General features: G+C 37.0%; 3 protein-coding genes across 3 annotated transcripts; 2 read left to right on the top strand and 1 right to left on the bottom strand.

Moving 5' to 3' along the window:
• Positions 1 to 400: 400 nt before the first annotated feature.
• On the top strand, positions 401 to 5,879 carry LOC121796296 (nucleolar protein dao-5-like). The gene is made up of 7 exons (XM_042195120.1): positions 401 to 581; positions 815 to 947; positions 1,860 to 1,963; positions 2,224 to 2,395; positions 2,495 to 2,614; positions 2,745 to 2,955; positions 3,049 to 5,879. Exons 1-7 carry the CDS (start codon positions 514 to 516, stop codon positions 5,595 to 5,597), a joined length of 3,357 nt encoding a protein of 1,118 aa, XP_042051054.1. The 5' UTR covers positions 401 to 513; the 3' UTR covers positions 5,598 to 5,879.
• Positions 5,880 to 5,959: 80 nt separating this feature from the next.
• On the bottom strand, positions 5,960 to 9,123 carry LOC121796347 (deoxyhypusine synthase-like). The gene is made up of 7 exons (XM_042195197.1): positions 8,819 to 9,123; positions 8,385 to 8,552; positions 7,800 to 8,018; positions 7,049 to 7,135; positions 6,640 to 6,745; positions 6,330 to 6,565; positions 5,960 to 6,230 (listed from the first exon to the last, which is right to left on the bottom strand). Exons 1-7 carry the CDS (start codon positions 9,023 to 9,025, stop codon positions 6,141 to 6,143), a joined length of 1,113 nt encoding a protein of 370 aa, XP_042051131.1. The 5' UTR covers positions 9,026 to 9,123; the 3' UTR covers positions 5,960 to 6,140.
• Positions 9,124 to 9,773: 650 nt separating this feature from the next.
• LOC121796334 (histone acetyltransferase type B catalytic subunit-like) lies at positions 9,774 to 14,508 on the top strand. The gene is made up of 10 exons (XM_042195177.1): positions 9,774 to 9,910; positions 10,003 to 10,044; positions 10,619 to 10,728; positions 11,818 to 11,886; positions 12,476 to 12,514; positions 12,604 to 12,680; positions 12,777 to 12,867; positions 13,220 to 13,295; positions 13,379 to 13,530; positions 13,639 to 14,508. Exons 1-10 carry the CDS (start codon positions 9,832 to 9,834, stop codon positions 14,266 to 14,268), a joined length of 1,365 nt encoding a protein of 454 aa, XP_042051111.1. The 5' UTR covers positions 9,774 to 9,831; the 3' UTR covers positions 14,269 to 14,508.
• The last annotated feature ends 2,521 nt before the right edge of the window (positions 14,509 to 17,029 follow it).

Here is a 17,029-nt window from a genome sequence, read left to right on the forward strand (position 1 = left end):
ATTATTTAAGATATAATTTTAATTATTGATAAAAACTTGTTTTTATTTCGACGTAAAGGTGCTTCTACTAACTTTAAATACAATTAGTCATCAATTTCGAATCGTTAAGATAGATATGTTTATCAGGACGTACTAGTATATCTCAATTAAAAGATACTGTCTTTATCCAAATATTTTCATATAGAATTTATACTACTAGTTTTAGTGAATCGATAAAAATAATTTCAATAATCCAAAATCTGAGAAAATAAGGTAATTGCTCCACAATTCAGACACAAAAAGGGCAATTTGGTCAGCGCGAGTCTCTTTCCGAAGCTGGAAAACCGACTTATTCATTCATTATACTATATTACTATATAATGAATAATTTTCTTCGGTAACCAATACAGATAATATTCTTCGTAATAAAAAAATTTCAGTGGTATATATAAATCTCGAGGGAAATTCCGGTATTATAATCTTTATTGGCCGAACAGTTACAGAGATTAGCACCAGTGATCGCAATTTTGGAAGATGAAGAAATCAAAGTTTATGCAGAATTCAAAGGACATGCTTTCCAGGAGCTTCAATCCAACAAAATGGTAGATCTTCTTCAATCTCCACGCATTCAGATATATAGATCATGTGGTGTATGTGTGTGTGTTTTTCTTTTTATCACCAATTTTGTGTAGGAAATTTGCTGTAGTTAATGACCTGGTTGTTCCGTCCACCAGATTACGGATTTTTTTTCGTTTTTTTTATATTCAATTAGTGTGAATTGGTGTCGATTTTGGTGTATTAGAGGTATAACTAGTAGGTGTTGAATTGGTTGCAGCAAGATTTCGTTGAAATTGGCGGCTTCGAGGTTAAAGCTCCTGAGAAACAAGAAAGAGGTGCAAGTGAAACAGATGAAGAGGGAAATAGCACAGCTGCTCGAGACTGGGCAGGATCAGACGGCTAAAATTCGAGTAATGACACATGTTGCTTACTAGTATTTCTTTGGATGTGTTAAAGTAGATGGCTTTCTAATGGTGTCAGGTCTTGATTTGCGAGTTGTGGTTTGAACTTTAAGATGGGTAAAGCTTGGGAATTACTGCATTAACTAAGATTGTGTTGTGATTAGGTTTTGTTTGATACTATCATATTGCTGTTATACATGCTCAAGTCTCCGGAGGAAATGGGGGGGTTTGCAAAGCATAGGCTTGGAACGACTGTTTCCGAAAATTACTTATGGTCCTCACAAACAATGTTTCATGAGAAGGCTTATACTAACAATAAAGAGCTCGTGTCATGTACTCATGTTTTTAAACACATATTATCATTGGTTATGGAATGGGAAGGAGTACTGCATAATACTAGTTCTGTCAAGTCTATATAACAAATTTTCTGCTGCTTGGCTGTTGCTATAGCAAGTATTGAGTGTGCACCTATGTTGGTTTACCATGCAATAGAAATTCCGATGACCTTGCCAGTTTTACCGTTATTTTCATTAGATTAGTTGTAACTTCATTTACTATGTCCTGCCAAATTAGCTAGCATTGAACCTAGACTTTGTGCACTGGGAAGTTGGATTTGACTTTTCTTGTAGCTGTGTGGTAATATTAATTTAGTCCGTCTGATATACTTGCATTCTGATAGTAAAGTGCTCAATATAAGTACGACCATGGTGATTTGTAACATATGCATGCATGTTTTAGTAAAAATATTGATTATTGGTTCTTGATTTACTATCTGACATTAAGAAAAGTAAAATCTGTGTTTTAAGGAACTCAATATTGTAGCCAACTTGAAACTGTATATCTCCTTTTGTACTATCACTTTGTATTCCAATACTAACCATAAAAGAGATTAACCTTTTGTGCTAATTTTATCATTTTCAGGTTGAACATGTGATTAGGGAAGAGAAGATGATGGGTGCTTATGATCTTCTTGAGATTTATTGTGAACTTATTGTTGCACGTCTGCCAATTATTGAGACACAAAAGTACGTATATCACGCCCTATAATGTTCATGTTTTCTTTTTTAATAAGGTTGGTAGTGGTTAAATGCTTTTCATTATTACCTTTTCTATTTCTATATTTTGCATCCAAATATTCAAATTACATACCATGCCACTACATAGTATATAAGGTGAATGGCTGTCTTTATCTTCAAATTTTTATTTGCATATATTGTGAAAATGGAAACAATATCATGTTCTGCTCCTGGGGCTTCTTTTTAATTTGTTTCCAACATTCATGCAGGAATTGCCCCATTGATATGAAGGAAGCAATAGCAAGTATGGTTTTTGCATCTCCAAGATGTGGGGATGTACCTGAACTTTTAGATGTAAGGAAGCAATTTTCAGCAAAATATGGAAAAGAGTTCATTACTTCTGCCATAGAGCTCCGTCCGCAGTGTGGTGTTAGCCGTCTGGTATAATTGGAATCTTATTATTAGTTTTCTTGTTTAGCCCTTCAATTTGACATTCTTGGCGAGGCTTTTCTTTAATTGCCTCCTCTTTTGTAATTGCAGTTGGTGGAGAAGTTATCTGCTACAGCCCCTGATGGACAGGCTAAAATTAAAGTTCTAAGTGCTCTAGCAGAGGAACACAATGTTAAATGGGATCCTGATTTATTTGAAGAGAAACGTTCGGTATGTGCCACTGATTTGCCAAAATAGTTTAGTTGATTTTGTGATATTGCATACAGTATTCTTGTGCATTATTATATTCTAGAGGTTGAAATATTCAAAAGAATTTATGTATGCTCTCCTATTTTATCAGGGTGGGACAAGTTCCATCAAGAATGAGAACGTGTATTCTGATTCTCCTCGTTTCGAAGATGCTGAAGTCCATGCTCACCCAAGCAACAGCATGAATAGTTCGCCACTGAACTCTGTTCAACAGCATGCTAAAACACCTGGAGCAGAAAACTCACCTTCTGCACGTACTTCTAGTGCCAGCACCAAAATTGAACCCAAAGCTGGGCCTGCAGGTACATATACTTAAGTCAATTGAGTAAGAACCATTGATTTTATTGCAGTTGGCATGCCTTCTTAAATGCATTATTTCTTAATTCCTGTAATAGGTGAGGAGATTCCACAATTTTATCAAGGAGATACCCATAGTAGCCATCTCAACGACCAAAGGTGGAATATGGAGTTCAAGGATGCTGCATCTGCGGCACGGGCTGCTGCCGAGTCAGCAGAACAAGCAAGCATGGCTGCTCGAGCTGCTGCTGAACTTTCAATTCATGGTAGGGTTTTGGGGCAGTATTCTACTGAATCACATAAATCAGATGATTATAATTCAAAAGGTGATGGGCTTGAAGTTACCCCCAACTTGAATTCATTTGAAAGAGTTTCTGAAGCATCAGCAAACAAATCGTCTTCAGAATATACTAGGTCAGGGAAAGAGCACATAGATGGAATTAAACCTAGCAATCCAATGACGGATACAAGATCTGAAGCAGTTTCTTTCAAGTCGAAAGCCTCAGCTGATGATGAATCTTTAGATCATGGTATCCCATCGATACATAAGTACACTCAAGAAAACTCATCACATGAGGTACAATCAGAAATGTATGAGACTAAAAATGAAAATGGCCACCCAGAGAAAGTTGAGAATCTTGGAAAAGAGATGATTGATAAACAGGAAGGTTTTAGCTCTTCTTACTCTCAGTCTGGTACTTCTGATTATGCCAATATGTTTGCAAATTATGAGGAGCGGAAATTTGAAACTGATATTGGTGAAGATCCTTCTGTGAGTATTGGTGAAACCGGCATTCATGACGAAACCCCCGACACAAGCTCTCATGACTTTGTTGCTGCTACTTTTGATCAATCTGATGCTGAGAGTGATGATCCTGGGTTTGATAGGGGACCAGTATACGATGAGCAGGATTTAGAATTTCATATGCAAAAATCTCCTGAGCGAACATCAGTAAGCATAGATCCTTGGGATCTTAGATCTGGCTCGAACAATAGAGTAGAGTCTGCGTCTCCATCATTATATTTTACAAGAGAAAGTCCATTCCCTGATATTTCCAGAAACACTTCACTAAAAGAGGATTCTGAACTGAATCGTACCCCAGCGGTGAGATTTGATGATTCTGATGGACCATCCTCAGAAAGTGACGAGGAGATAAACGCTAGTATGGTAGAAGATTCTTGTGACATTTCACACCGACAAAATGAAAGAGGTCGATTAGTTAATTCACAGTTTGAGAAAGAAACCGTACAGTCAGTTGTATCTCCCTCTAAGAATGAAGGAGCTTTAGCATTTGGTAGTGGAAAGTTTTCCCTTTCTTCAGATGATGAATTCAGTTCCTCCAACAAAACACAGTGGAAAAGAAGCCAAGTTAACATGTCTGACGCAGATATGAAGCCATCTTCTAAACTGCCAACATCGGGATCTAATGACTCTTTTATAAACTCAAACAGTGTTGGTGATGAATCCGATCCTGAGAATGGAGAGGGGCTGAACTTCGGAAAATTGACTGGTGGGCTTCGCCATAAGGGCCACAACCATCTGCCTTTTTTTAAGAGCCGATTGGATGAATCATCTTCTGTCAAGGAGGAGGGAGAGACTACTGCCACAAATACAAGTTCCACTGGTCCCTCTTTTGTCGAGCATCATGGTATTGGCACAACGCAAGAACACAAGACAGCCTCAACAACTCAAAATCTGCATTCTGAATTAGATAGTGACAGTTCTGAAGAAGAATATTTACAAAAGAGTTCCCGTCCTCAACAGCCTCGTAGTGCTGCTAAACTTAGAACAAAGTTGCTACTAGGATCTTCAGATTCAGCTTTTTGTTCTGATGACAGTGACTTGGATGAGCAACCTCCAACAGAGCCTGTTACCAAGAAAAGTCCTCTGCGGAGTGGGATCTCTCGAAGAACAAAAGCTTCTCGTACTACTTCAATGAAAACTTCTAATCAGCAGATGCGTCCGAGATCTGAAGCACTTGATTCTGATGGCGTGGATAGAAAACCTACAACATCCTACGACACTGGGGCTCCAAAAAGACACGAGTCCTACAGGAGAAACACGGATACAGAGAAAACATACGAGTACCCTATCTCTGGAGTGGCTCCTGTGCCTGCTAAATCAACTACTTGGGGATCTACAGAGCAGCCTGCCTCTTCAAAAACTTCTGTAATGAAGCAGGAGTCTGTAGAACGACCTAAGCCTGAAGTCCGTGATTCTGATAATAGCCTGGGAAAACAACCTTCAAGCTCCTATGCCTTCAATAAACAACAAGAGTTTCAGCCCTCAAGTGGAAAGTCTAGTCGTGTGGGAAAATCCGAGCAGCAAATGCCAGCAGAAGCAGCTGCTAAGCCTGCAAATTCAAGTTCGTGGGGAACTGCAGAGAAACCAAACTCGGGGAAATCAACTTCTAATACAGTGCAAAAGTCTAAGATCTCCCAGAGTTCATCTTCATCTGCTGTAGAACCCCTACGGAAGGCAGACACAGAGGCAGGCTTATCTTCTAGCAGTGAAAATCCGAAGGCATCAACTCTGGACAAGCATTCGTTAAGTAAAGACGATAGTCTCAAAAAAGCTAGCCATGTTCATCCAAAGCTTCCAGATTATGATGCACTTGTACAATCCCTGAGAATTAATCGATCCTGAATGTTGTCGTATGGCACGACTCAGTTGCTGTTCTTCATACACACGGAGCTGTTTCCTGCTTGAGATCCAGCAGTTAGTGATATTTTCTATGTTTATAGTGATAGCTGCAATGCAAAGCCAATATGATTATTTAGACTTGAATTTATTGTAAAGTTATAATAATCGACATATAGCGTTTATTGCCCTGACAGCTTCATTTTTTTTCCAGCAGTACATGTGACCACCAGAATCGGTTTATATTATTTGATTTGAATAATATTTACATTATATTTTGATTTTGTATTTAAGACCTCTTGCAAATGAGGATCTTTGGGTACCTCAGCTTTGCAAAACACAATCGAAATTGTAGTTTTTACGGGGGCTAATCCATATGTCATGCTCCCTTTGTGCTTTCTAATATGTAACTGAGAATGACGACATGCCAACTAGTTCACAATTGAAAAATAGCAGGTTTTGGTAGTACAAAATATATAATCAAGTCACTCTCGAATCATGTCTCGATCTATGTGGCTGGTAGGGGCTACGACCCACAACACATCCTAATCAAGAGCTTCTTTCAGCAAATCTCCTTCTCTGCGCAGCAAATGTTTCAGCAACGAGCAGCGGGAAAGCAATGGTTGCATCACAGTGCACCTGATTCAACAAAGGACCGAGGATTAAAGAGTCTACACGCAGTGCATTTTGGGTTAATGAAGAAGCAGTGATGTATAATAGTTCAGTGAGAAATCAAACCTTAACTGTCTTGGCAGAACCTCGAATTTTCCCCCAGGACACGGCTTCATCTGGACGAGCACCTGAATCACTCCCGTCAAACTCTTGTGCAGTGTTAATAAACACTGCATAATCTGCACCATTTCGCATCATATTTGCATTACATATGTGATGCTTGGGGAGCCCTCCACCGAGTATAATCATCCCAGTTTTTCTTGCCCCGGCATGGACAGCCTCACCGTTCATTGCTCTAATATCTGTAATGCAGCAAAGGAGCATCAATCGACCCAGTGAGGTAAGCTGGAATGGCAGATAATGGGAGGTGATCTACCTTGGACAATGTCAACCACTAAACCAGGATTCTTGTAAGAGTGGAAGTACAACATGTCACCCAGTGAACCATCTGTTAAGCTAGGGCAGTAAACAGGGATATTGTTCTGCAAGGTTGCATGAGGACCAACAATCCGACATTAAGTAGATGTCACGTGTTAAAAAACTCTTATCAACTACTCCACAAATATCACCAAACATGCCAAACATACCATAATACAGACAACCGCAAAAAGACCTAACTTTTGAAAAGAAAATTTACCATGATTGACTGGGTTATGCAAAGAAAATGGCAAAGGAAAGTAATACTATATACTTCAACATAAGAGTCAGAGAAAAGTTTAAAATCTGACTAATGTAATATGCTCTTAGTCCATAAAATTAGCTAAAAATTGTTAGAACATGTGTACCTTATATGCCCAGTACAAGTATGATGATTCATCGTTAATTTCTTTCCCCAGGCGCGCAATTACTTTAGAAGGCGTCCATAGTACATTCTGCAAAAATAAATAGGAGTTGGAAATCAAGGAAAGGGTATCATCAATAAATATGGAATGGATGCCATCATAGAATTTCATGGAATTGCCATGAAATTTACTTTTCTGTAAAGGTTTACAAAGTAAGGGTTTAGTATAAACCTTGAACGGGACTGTGTTATCACATCCCGAGTAACATAAAAAACATTAGTTGACTCAACCATACAGCTTTACCCTCTATTTCTTTTCTAAACATAGTGAAACAGTTCTTAATATAATGGCAAATTCCAGTGCTTGACCATCTTATAATGAAGTGGGCAAAAGGCTTTAGTTCTTAACTGTCAAAGGATCGAGAGCTAAAATTCAAAAAACTAAAGAAAAAAAGAGGAGAATCAAGGTAAATGTTTTTTTCATGCTTTTCCAGTAACATAGAATTGGATCAGTATCCATCAAGAGCAGTAAGATCAGCATGATATAAGTATTCAGCTTGCTAAGCAAATAAATAAAACATCTTAAGCAAAACCGGAGAATCCTAGTGTTCTCAAGAGGAGACTTGGAATATCTGTTCCACCCTTAAGCTATAACACAGTCCAAATATACAAACAACTAATGGATCCCGTAGGTATTGTAATTTACGGCAACAAAAGAAAAAACAAATTATGATTCCCAATGGAGTACATAATACCTGAGAATGTTGCTCATCTAGCATCTGATCAAAAATGGGGATGATCCAATCCTCAAATTTACAGTAGTTGTCATTAGGAACCAACAAATTGCCAATGCGGTTCAGGCCCTTTGAGCGTAGAACTGCCCCAGGCAGAGAAAATTCGCCTCTATAAGTCGGTGCAAGACACTTAACAAGGTCCTCCTCCACACCACCTGCCGTGGTTACCACAACATCAACCTGAAAAAACTTTATTAATAGAGCCCGACTCTCTCGACTTGGGAAATCACAAATTAAATACAGTAAAACCCATGTCTGAAACTCAGGTAATATTGTGTGAAATCATAAGGTGGGAACAACTAATATAAGGCTATCCATATCAAAATTATCAAAGGGCTGAATCATCAGATACAAAATTCTTTTACGTGTTCATAATCCATTATTCAGCTTCTAAGTCATTCGAAATCAATTGGCAATCATATAAAATCCACCACAACTAGTGTTGAGTTAACCAAAATGCAGTCACACAACAGTCAAACTTCAAATTAATCAATTCATTTTCAATTTGAAAGCACATAACTGTAGCAGTCGCTGAAAAACACTCACCATACGATGTTGGACGAGAAAGCGGATAATATCTCGAATTCCAGAAGAGGTCAGATTCGAAGTAAAACCTAGAAACACTTTGCACCTCACAGAGTCTCTGTAAGCAGGTTCTCTCTCCTCTTCGCTGCAATCTTCCGCCGGAGTCTCATCCGAAAGCCTCCAATCTAGCTTCACCCACAATCAAACTAACAGTAAGCTACAAAAATCACTTAAACCAACAACTGCAAATATATTCATACACGAACAACAGCAGAATCCTCACCTATTAAGAGGATTGCAGATTAACACCATCTAATCAAATCAACATTTAAGAAAGATTAATAAGCTCAATTTCATTATTCAGTAAGCACTAATTAGAAGAAGCTCAATTTTCCATATACCAATTATCACATTGAAATATTCTCGAGTAACTGAGCACATAGTCGAACACAAACCATTTCATTAATTAGCTGGATGGCGTCGCCGAGATTGGAGGCCTGGAAGCCGGTGACGGCCATGGACTTGAGCAACTCGTGGTAGTCGACGCCCTTGTTGAAATCGTAACCCTCGATCTTGGCGGAGGTTCCTTCCAGTGACTCGGACGCCTTGAACACTGTTGATCGTACGGTGACAGGTAGAGTATACCTTGAAGCTTCTCCCATGGCGGTGGCGGCGGTGGCGGTGGCGGCGGCGGCGGCGGAAGAGGAGGAGGAGGAGCGTTTAGTTACAGTGTTAGCAGAAAGCAACTAATTCTGCAATTCTAATATTGCTTAGTATAAAAACACTCTGTTTTTAGGAATAGTGAAATGTACTGTACAATTATATACACACAATTTAAAATTCTTTTTCCCCTTTTTTATACTCCATGTGGTTTTTTCTACTCGAGTTAAAGTTTCAATAATTTATTCGGATATAATTAAAAAATTAGTAATATGTTAAGGATAAAATTGTACAATTATATACAAACAATTTCACTGAAGTTGATGTCGTTTACTATTTGATAGAAATTAAGATTTTGCCCAAAATTTATAAATATAGAGAATAATAACTAAAATTCGCATTTTAGAGATTCATAGATTATAGATAACGTAATCTAAGAAGCATATATGTCACTTTTATTGTCATATGGATTAAACCGATAAAAAAATTTTTAATTTAAATCTCAAATTAAAATACTATAATTTAATTAAAATGAACTCTTGCAAAATTGTGATTGAAATTTATTTTTACTAAACATATGAGCAATTGATCTTTGGACAACCACAAGCGAGTAAACTGATTAACTGATTTTTAATATTTTGAAATAGACAAAATTGAGTAGTACTAATAAAATAATGAAATACTCACGTGGAAAGCGTGTGGATTCAAAGACCCAATAAATAGTGAACCCAAACAGCAGCGTCTCATATTTCCCGCCACCAACAGCGAACATCTCCCCCTTCCCAGCTGAAAACCCTAATCTACCGAAATGGGAACCAAGCACCACTCCTCCTCCGATCTCGTCTCCGACAACAAGAAACGACGCCGTGCTGCCTTCTCAAAAATCGGTACTTCACTGACCTCCGATTTCGCATTACTCTCCGAAATGTAGTTTCAGGTTTTTTATTATTTGCTTAATTTTCTTTGAATTCCTTCACAGATACTGGAATTGAAGCCAATGAGTGCATCAAGATCTACTTGGGTACGTTTCGGTGAATTTCTCAGTCTTTGTTACTTTTTAGCTCCATTTTCAGCGTTTTCCCCTCACTGATGTTCATTTTAAGTAGATGCCTTTTGGTTTGTTTCTATGTCTAGTAGTACTTGGAAGAACTAGGAATTATACCGAATCTTACTGGTTAGTGAGATTTAGTATTATTATGATTTTCTCTGGTTGTTGGCAGCTTACTGATATGCGCTAGGTATTTTTTTTTATTTTATTATTTTTTATTTTTTATTATTATTGACAAAATTGGTATGCTTGCATTTGTCTAGAATAAATTTTGTCAACGAAGAAGTGTGCTAAAAACAGCTTAGCTAGCTAACTTCATGTTTTTGTTGAGTATGGACATGCTCACATTTTTAAAACAATAAAAATGGCTCTATCAAAAGTACTTATCTGTGATTTGAATCAGTGTCTCTTTTTTTGAGTTTCTGCAAATTAAATTGGCATGTTGATTGAAGCTTTGAATTTCGGGTCGAATTTTGGGTCATTTGTTTCGCTGAGTATGTTAAGATTATCTTTACTCTTTTCCTCAAACATCAAACTGAATGTACAGTGTCTAGCAAGGATGAAGTGGACTCGCAGAACAGTTTCAGAATCGAACCTGTTGACTTAAACCACTTTTTTGAAGATGAGGGAAAGATATATGGCTATCAGGGACTGAAGGTAAACCTCTGAATATTATAATTTGAATAGTTTCTTAAAATTTGTATTCTATAAAGCGCGTTATTAAGTAGCTTTAAATTTTTGTTATTAAGTAGGTTTAATTTTTTGTTATGCTGTGGCTTTAACTTTTTGTTATTCAGACAATATTCTGCCAAAAAACTAGACATTCATTCATCAGGATATGTTAAAAAGTTGGCTACTTCATTTTACCTCCTTCTCCTTTCTTTGATTTGCCTTTATCCTTATCCTTTCCTTTTCCCTTGTTGTTGTTCTTTCCCTTCCCCATATTACTGGGATTGGATTCAACTTCAAAAGCCGTTAAATCCTTTGTTTTATCATCTTCATCTTCAACATCACTGGCACAGTATTTGTCATCATCCTTCTCCTTGGAGTCGACGACTCACTATCATCATTCCCCAAGAGCAAACTCGTTAATGCCTCGAGTATGGAGGTGAGGTGGCCTCAGCTCGAGGCATTAACGAGTTTGCTCTTGGGGAATGATAGTGTAGTCGTCGACTCCAAGGAGAAGGACGATGACAAATACTGTGACAATGATGTTGAAGATGAAGATGATAAAACATAGGATTCGGCAGCTGTGGAAGTCGAATCCAATCCCAGTAATATGGGGAAGGGAAAGAACAACAAGGGAAAAGGAAAGAATTAAGAATAAAAGCAAGTCAAAGAAAGGAAAGGGAGGTAAAAAGAAGTAGCCAACTTTTTAACATATCCTAATGAATGAATGTCTATTTTTTTTGTCTGAATATTGAGACAAAAAACTAGACATTCATTGATCAGGTAAAAGAATACAAGGGATCATCTGGTTTATTGCTTCCTCTAGACCATTTACTTGGTTTGTTATTGGCTTTGCTTGAAAATAAGATCTTTCAGGTGTGCACCAAAAACTGTAGAGTGTGAAAACACATTTGTTTTTAAAGTTATTGATGGAGCTTATTCCAATTTATGTAGATAATTGAGATAAGTTCTGTAGAACGATACTCTAATGTATACTTGTGGATTCTTTGGTAATAAATAACATGATCTATTTTCTTTAGCCATCTGTCTCATATATCTAGGTCTTGTATTTTGCAGATAACTGTTTGGCTTAGCAGTGTATCATTTCATGCATATGCTGATATTTCTTTTGAGAGCACATCAGATGTAAGTATTCTTGGTCTTTTGTGATGCCTGACATCTTATAGGGTGAACTGAATGATGAAACTGTAAGAAGATAAGTTTCTTGATTTCTAATAGTTGACAGCACATTAGATCCTCTGGATGTAGGATGCATTCCACTTTTGAAAGTGCTTTTTCCAAGCTCAACTAAAAATAGTCTGTTTGTAGTACATTTCATATATGCTTCATTTTCTGCTTTAGGCTCGGTTGTCTACATAGAATAATGAAGTGAGTTGGTATAAAGTACTATAAACATTGATGGATGTAAAATCTTTTGGCTGCATTCTGACTTAATTAATCTGCTCCCAATCCCTTTCTCATCCAACCTTTCTAGACCAATTCTTCTTCAGTTGCAGCAGATCATTTATATCAGAAAACTTTGTCATGGACCATATGAGCTGATTGCACAGATACATAATTCAATTGTGGATGCAAGCTACCCCAAACTGTAGATTGCAATGTATTGATTTTCTAACAACCGATTTTTACTTCTGTAGCACTAGCAAGTGTGTTATTATCCTTGGTTTTGGGTTCCATGCTCAAGCTTTATTGACTGTTCGTAGTAAATTTATAGGGTGGCAAGGGAATAACAGATCTGAAGACTTCGCTTCAGGTACTCTTTACACACTTTTATGCAATTTGCTTGATCTTTACTGCAAAACTCATATATATGAAATTTAGTTGTTACCATAATTCTTACAGGATATCTTTGCTGAGAATCTTGTTGATGTGAAAGATGACTTCCTTCAAACATTTTCAACCGAACAACACTATGTAAAGTATGTTGAATCGATAATTTGCACATTCTCTTTTAGTCTATGCTGCACATATAATTTCCTAGCAAGGTGAGTGCCTCCTAACTGTGTGCATTTCAGATCCCTTGTTTCCAACTCAGAAGGTCTACATGAAGACACCAATAATGGCAACTCTGATCGCCAACAAGAAGAAGAACCTGCTCATACTGAGGTAGTTTATTCCTTTCTTCCTTACAAATGAAAACAATGTTATGGTAAAACATTTTAGTCGCTCTCATCATGCTACCTGACGTTAAAGCTTCTCTCTAGATTGATTATATATAAGTACGGCCTCCAAAATTAAATTCAGGATGCTTTTTGTTTCAGCGATGATATTTCTGGCTGAAATCTGCATATGGTTTTGATTGCTGATACCATTAGTATTCGTATAATGATACAAATAAGATCTTACCAAGCATGTATATTATTTTCTTAAGAATCTTATTCCTGAATGTGTTATCAGTCATTTACCAGCTTCTAAGTTTTGTTCTAAATTTCCCCCATTATCTTCTTGTTCATTGCAGGTTTTTCGGGTTACTGGTACTGGGGTGGGGCTACTTTACAGTCGATTAGTGCCACTCGTTCTTCTTCTAGTTGATGGTATTTATGATTTATCTGTCTGCTTCACACTTTCAGATAGTAACTGTAATGATTTTTATTCTTCTTTTTTCCTGCTGGCACAGGTAGCAATCCTATTGATGTTATTGATCCGAGATGGGAAATCTATATTCTGGTGCAGAAAGGCCAAGAGGATGGTTGCATGAGGTTACTTGGTTTTGCTGCTGTTTATCGTTTTCACAGATACCCCGATGCTATGAGGCTTCGACTTGGTCAGGTATGTGAGTCTTTGTTTGACTTTAACTTGAGATTCTCATAACCTTGGATTAAGGAAGCATATCATATTATTCTTCCATTACGTTCAATTAATTTCTGTTGATGGCAGATACTCATTATACCTCCGTACCAGAGAAAGGGTTATGGTGCTAGACTTCTCAAAACGCTCAACAGTATTGCACTTTCCGAGAATGTTTACGACCTCACCATTGAAGAACCAGTGGACGCCCTTCAACACGTGAGGACCTGCATCGATGTGCAACGCCTGCTTGCTTTCAAGCCAATCCATGAAGCGCTTGGTCCGGCCATCTCTCAGCTAAAACACGAAAACCTCTCCAAGAATCGTTGCGAACCTCCTGCCAGTATTGTTGAAGATGTCCGGAAAAGTTTGAAAATCAACAAGAGACAGTTCCTGCAGTGCTGGGAGATACTAATCTATCTCAGACTAGATCCCATCGACAAATACATGGACAATTACGTTACTATTGTCTCTAACCGCGTGAAGGCCGACGTCTTGGGGAAAGAAGCTGAAGGGGCCGGAAAGCAGTTAGTTGATATCCCATCTGAGTTCGACCAAGATATGTCTTTCGCGATGTTCAAATCTGCAGGCGATGAATCGAGTGGCATAGAGAAGGAAGCCGATCAGGGTAATGTAGAGGAGCAGCTGCGGCAGTTGGTCGAAGACAGGATGGAACAGATCAAGTCCGTTGTGCAGAAGGTATCTGCGGATCGGGCTTGAAAAAATAAATGCTGGCAGTTGAATTGACTTCTAAGTTCTAACTGATGTTCTAAAGCAAGAATGTGTATTCAAGGCGCATACCAGTGTTGTTTAGGACAATATAGTCAAAGATGAAGAGTTGTTGACAACATTTAGTTTCCCGTAACATGATTCTATTAACACATTTGGGATTTTTTAATACTTCCGTCTCCTAATTAAATTGAGTCGAATTCTTTTTTGGGATATCCCAACTAAGTTGAATCATTTTTTTTTATAAAAAACAAAACATCCAATCACTTTCACTTTATTCCAATCACCTGCTATACGCTCTTTTTATCTTTCCTACTTTATTCATGTATCTTACTTTTCAACACAATTTCTTAATCTCTGTGCTCAAAAGTTTTGACTCAACTTAGTTCAGACCTTGGGACAGAGTGCGTAGTATTTTTCTTGGAATTTTCGTATAAAATAATTATCCATATTCTAGTTGCGATGAGTAAAGCAAGCATGTAGGTCTTTTTATCTTTCCTACTTTATTCATGTATCTTACTTTTCAATATAATTTCTTAATCTCTGTGCTCAAAAGTTTTGACTCAACTTAGTTCAGATCTTAGGACATAATGCGTAGTATTTTTCTTGGAATTTTCGTATAAAATAATTATCCATATTCTAGTTGCGATGAGTAAAGCAAGCATGTAGGTGTTATAAGGAAATGTTGGAGGGAATTGAGGCTCTTCTATAATAGGGTGTGCGGCCCTTATTGTCGGTCGATGTGCATGGTTAATGGGAATCGTTGCTTGTGAAATGAAACCGGATCGATGATTTCTGTTTTTGAACTATAATTGAAGAAAATAGGCCAAATCGTCAACCAGACACAGCCGTTGACTCACTCCCCGCCGCCGCTGATGTGGAGGAGTACAATGATAAAATGGTGGTACTGATCATCACGGCTCCTTCCACCGCTGGTGCTGCTCCTTTGTCGGCCCTGCTCCTCCGACCTCCGCCGGCCCTGCCTCTCACCCCGCCGTGGCCCTTGCTCTGGACGCGCCACTATAGTCGCCGTCCTTGCCTCTCGTAAGAGGAAGCAAGACTCTGACTTCGTGGAAATATATTTGAAAAATATGTATTATAGATATTGATTTTTTCATAAATATGATAAATACACCAAAAAATTATTAGTTACAATTCATTAAAATTTTTAATTTATCAATCAAAGTTAGACACCATTTGCGTCATTTCATAAAGAAAAACAATAAACTACTCCATTAGTAATTAAAATCCAATACACAATCCATTTCAATTTCAAATGGATAATAATTGGATATCATTTCTCCCGTTTTATTCATGGATCCCGATTAGAACTTGATGTTGAATATGTCATTTCTCTCGACCAGTGTTTTTTGCTTGGATCTTGATTGGAATTGATGGTGAATATCTTCTCCTTTTTCTTACGTGAATAATCTATAGTACAAGAAAGATTTATTGAGGATCCAATTAATAAAACATGGAGCTGAATAATGACTTGGTTTTATTTATATCAACATAATGAACAAAATAAAAACACATTGTTTTATTTATATCAACAAAATGAATTGTACTCGAGAATATCAAACTAGATGATTATGATATGGACAAACTAAGAAACATTTTATTTTTAAAGCTTTTCAAATTGTACAAAATGATACAACTCACCTCTATTTCTATGCATTCATTTCTTATTCTAGAATCCCCTAATCTATTCTTTAATATGTATATATCTAATTTTTTTAGATAAAAATCTAGCTATTTTATTAGATAATATCAAATTTTTATATGTTGATAATTCTACAAAAGTTATCTAGATATTTTAATACTTAATTCTAGAGAATTCTATTACTAGTAAATTATAATACCGGGATATTTCTACTACTTACTGTACTCATGCTTGGATGCATCGTACATTGATTCTGTGAATATCATCTCACCCATTTAGGGTTTTTTGCATGATCTTAATGTTTAGGGTTACAATTCTTGCTTGGATGTATCGTATATTGATTATGTGAATATCATCTCAGTATGCATGGATCTTGATGTTGAATGTGTATATCATTTCTCTCATTTATCTTAACAATTCTTGCTTGGATGTACCGTTGACACTATGTTAACATTTTTTATTGCTGTTATTTTTAGAATTTGTATAATATAATTATCATGTCACATTACTTGTTCCAAAATCCATTATCATGTCACATTACTTGTTCCAAAACATCATCCAAAGATATATAATAAGAAAAGATGAGAATCATCTTCTTCCTGGTTGGGTGTCGGGAGGAATTGACTTTAAAGTTTAAACTGATGTGGTGCAGCAAGAATGTGAGGGCGGTATTGTGATAGTGTTGTTTAGAATTATATAGTGAAACTATGAAAGTACTGCGTTGTAGAAGTACGTGATTACATTGTGAGTGGAACCTCGATATTACAATTGCCTATGAAAATAGGTAAAAAAGACACTGGTCAATAACTCTTACAATATCTCGTCTTGAGCTTGCCGGTAATTATTAGCTTTTCTCCTGCAAGTTGGCAACCATAAATTTTTTATTTATAAGTTTGTTTTTTGATATTATAGTTTGTAAATGTCTTATTTTCTTATAAGGTAAGAAAAAATTGCTAAACTAGCATGTCGAAATTTGTAGGGCCAATTGCAAAAAATATACTCCCTCCGTCTAGCACTACTCGCACATTTCCTTTTGGGCACGGAGATTAAGGAATTAGTGATAGACAAAGTCAACAATTACGGCTGTAG

Source organism: Salvia splendens, chromosome 3 (assembly GCF_004379255.2).
Source record: "Salvia splendens isolate huo1 chromosome 3, SspV2, whole genome shotgun sequence".
In the NCBI taxonomy this organism is placed as follows: Eukaryota; Viridiplantae; Streptophyta; class Magnoliopsida; order Lamiales; family Lamiaceae; genus Salvia; species Salvia splendens.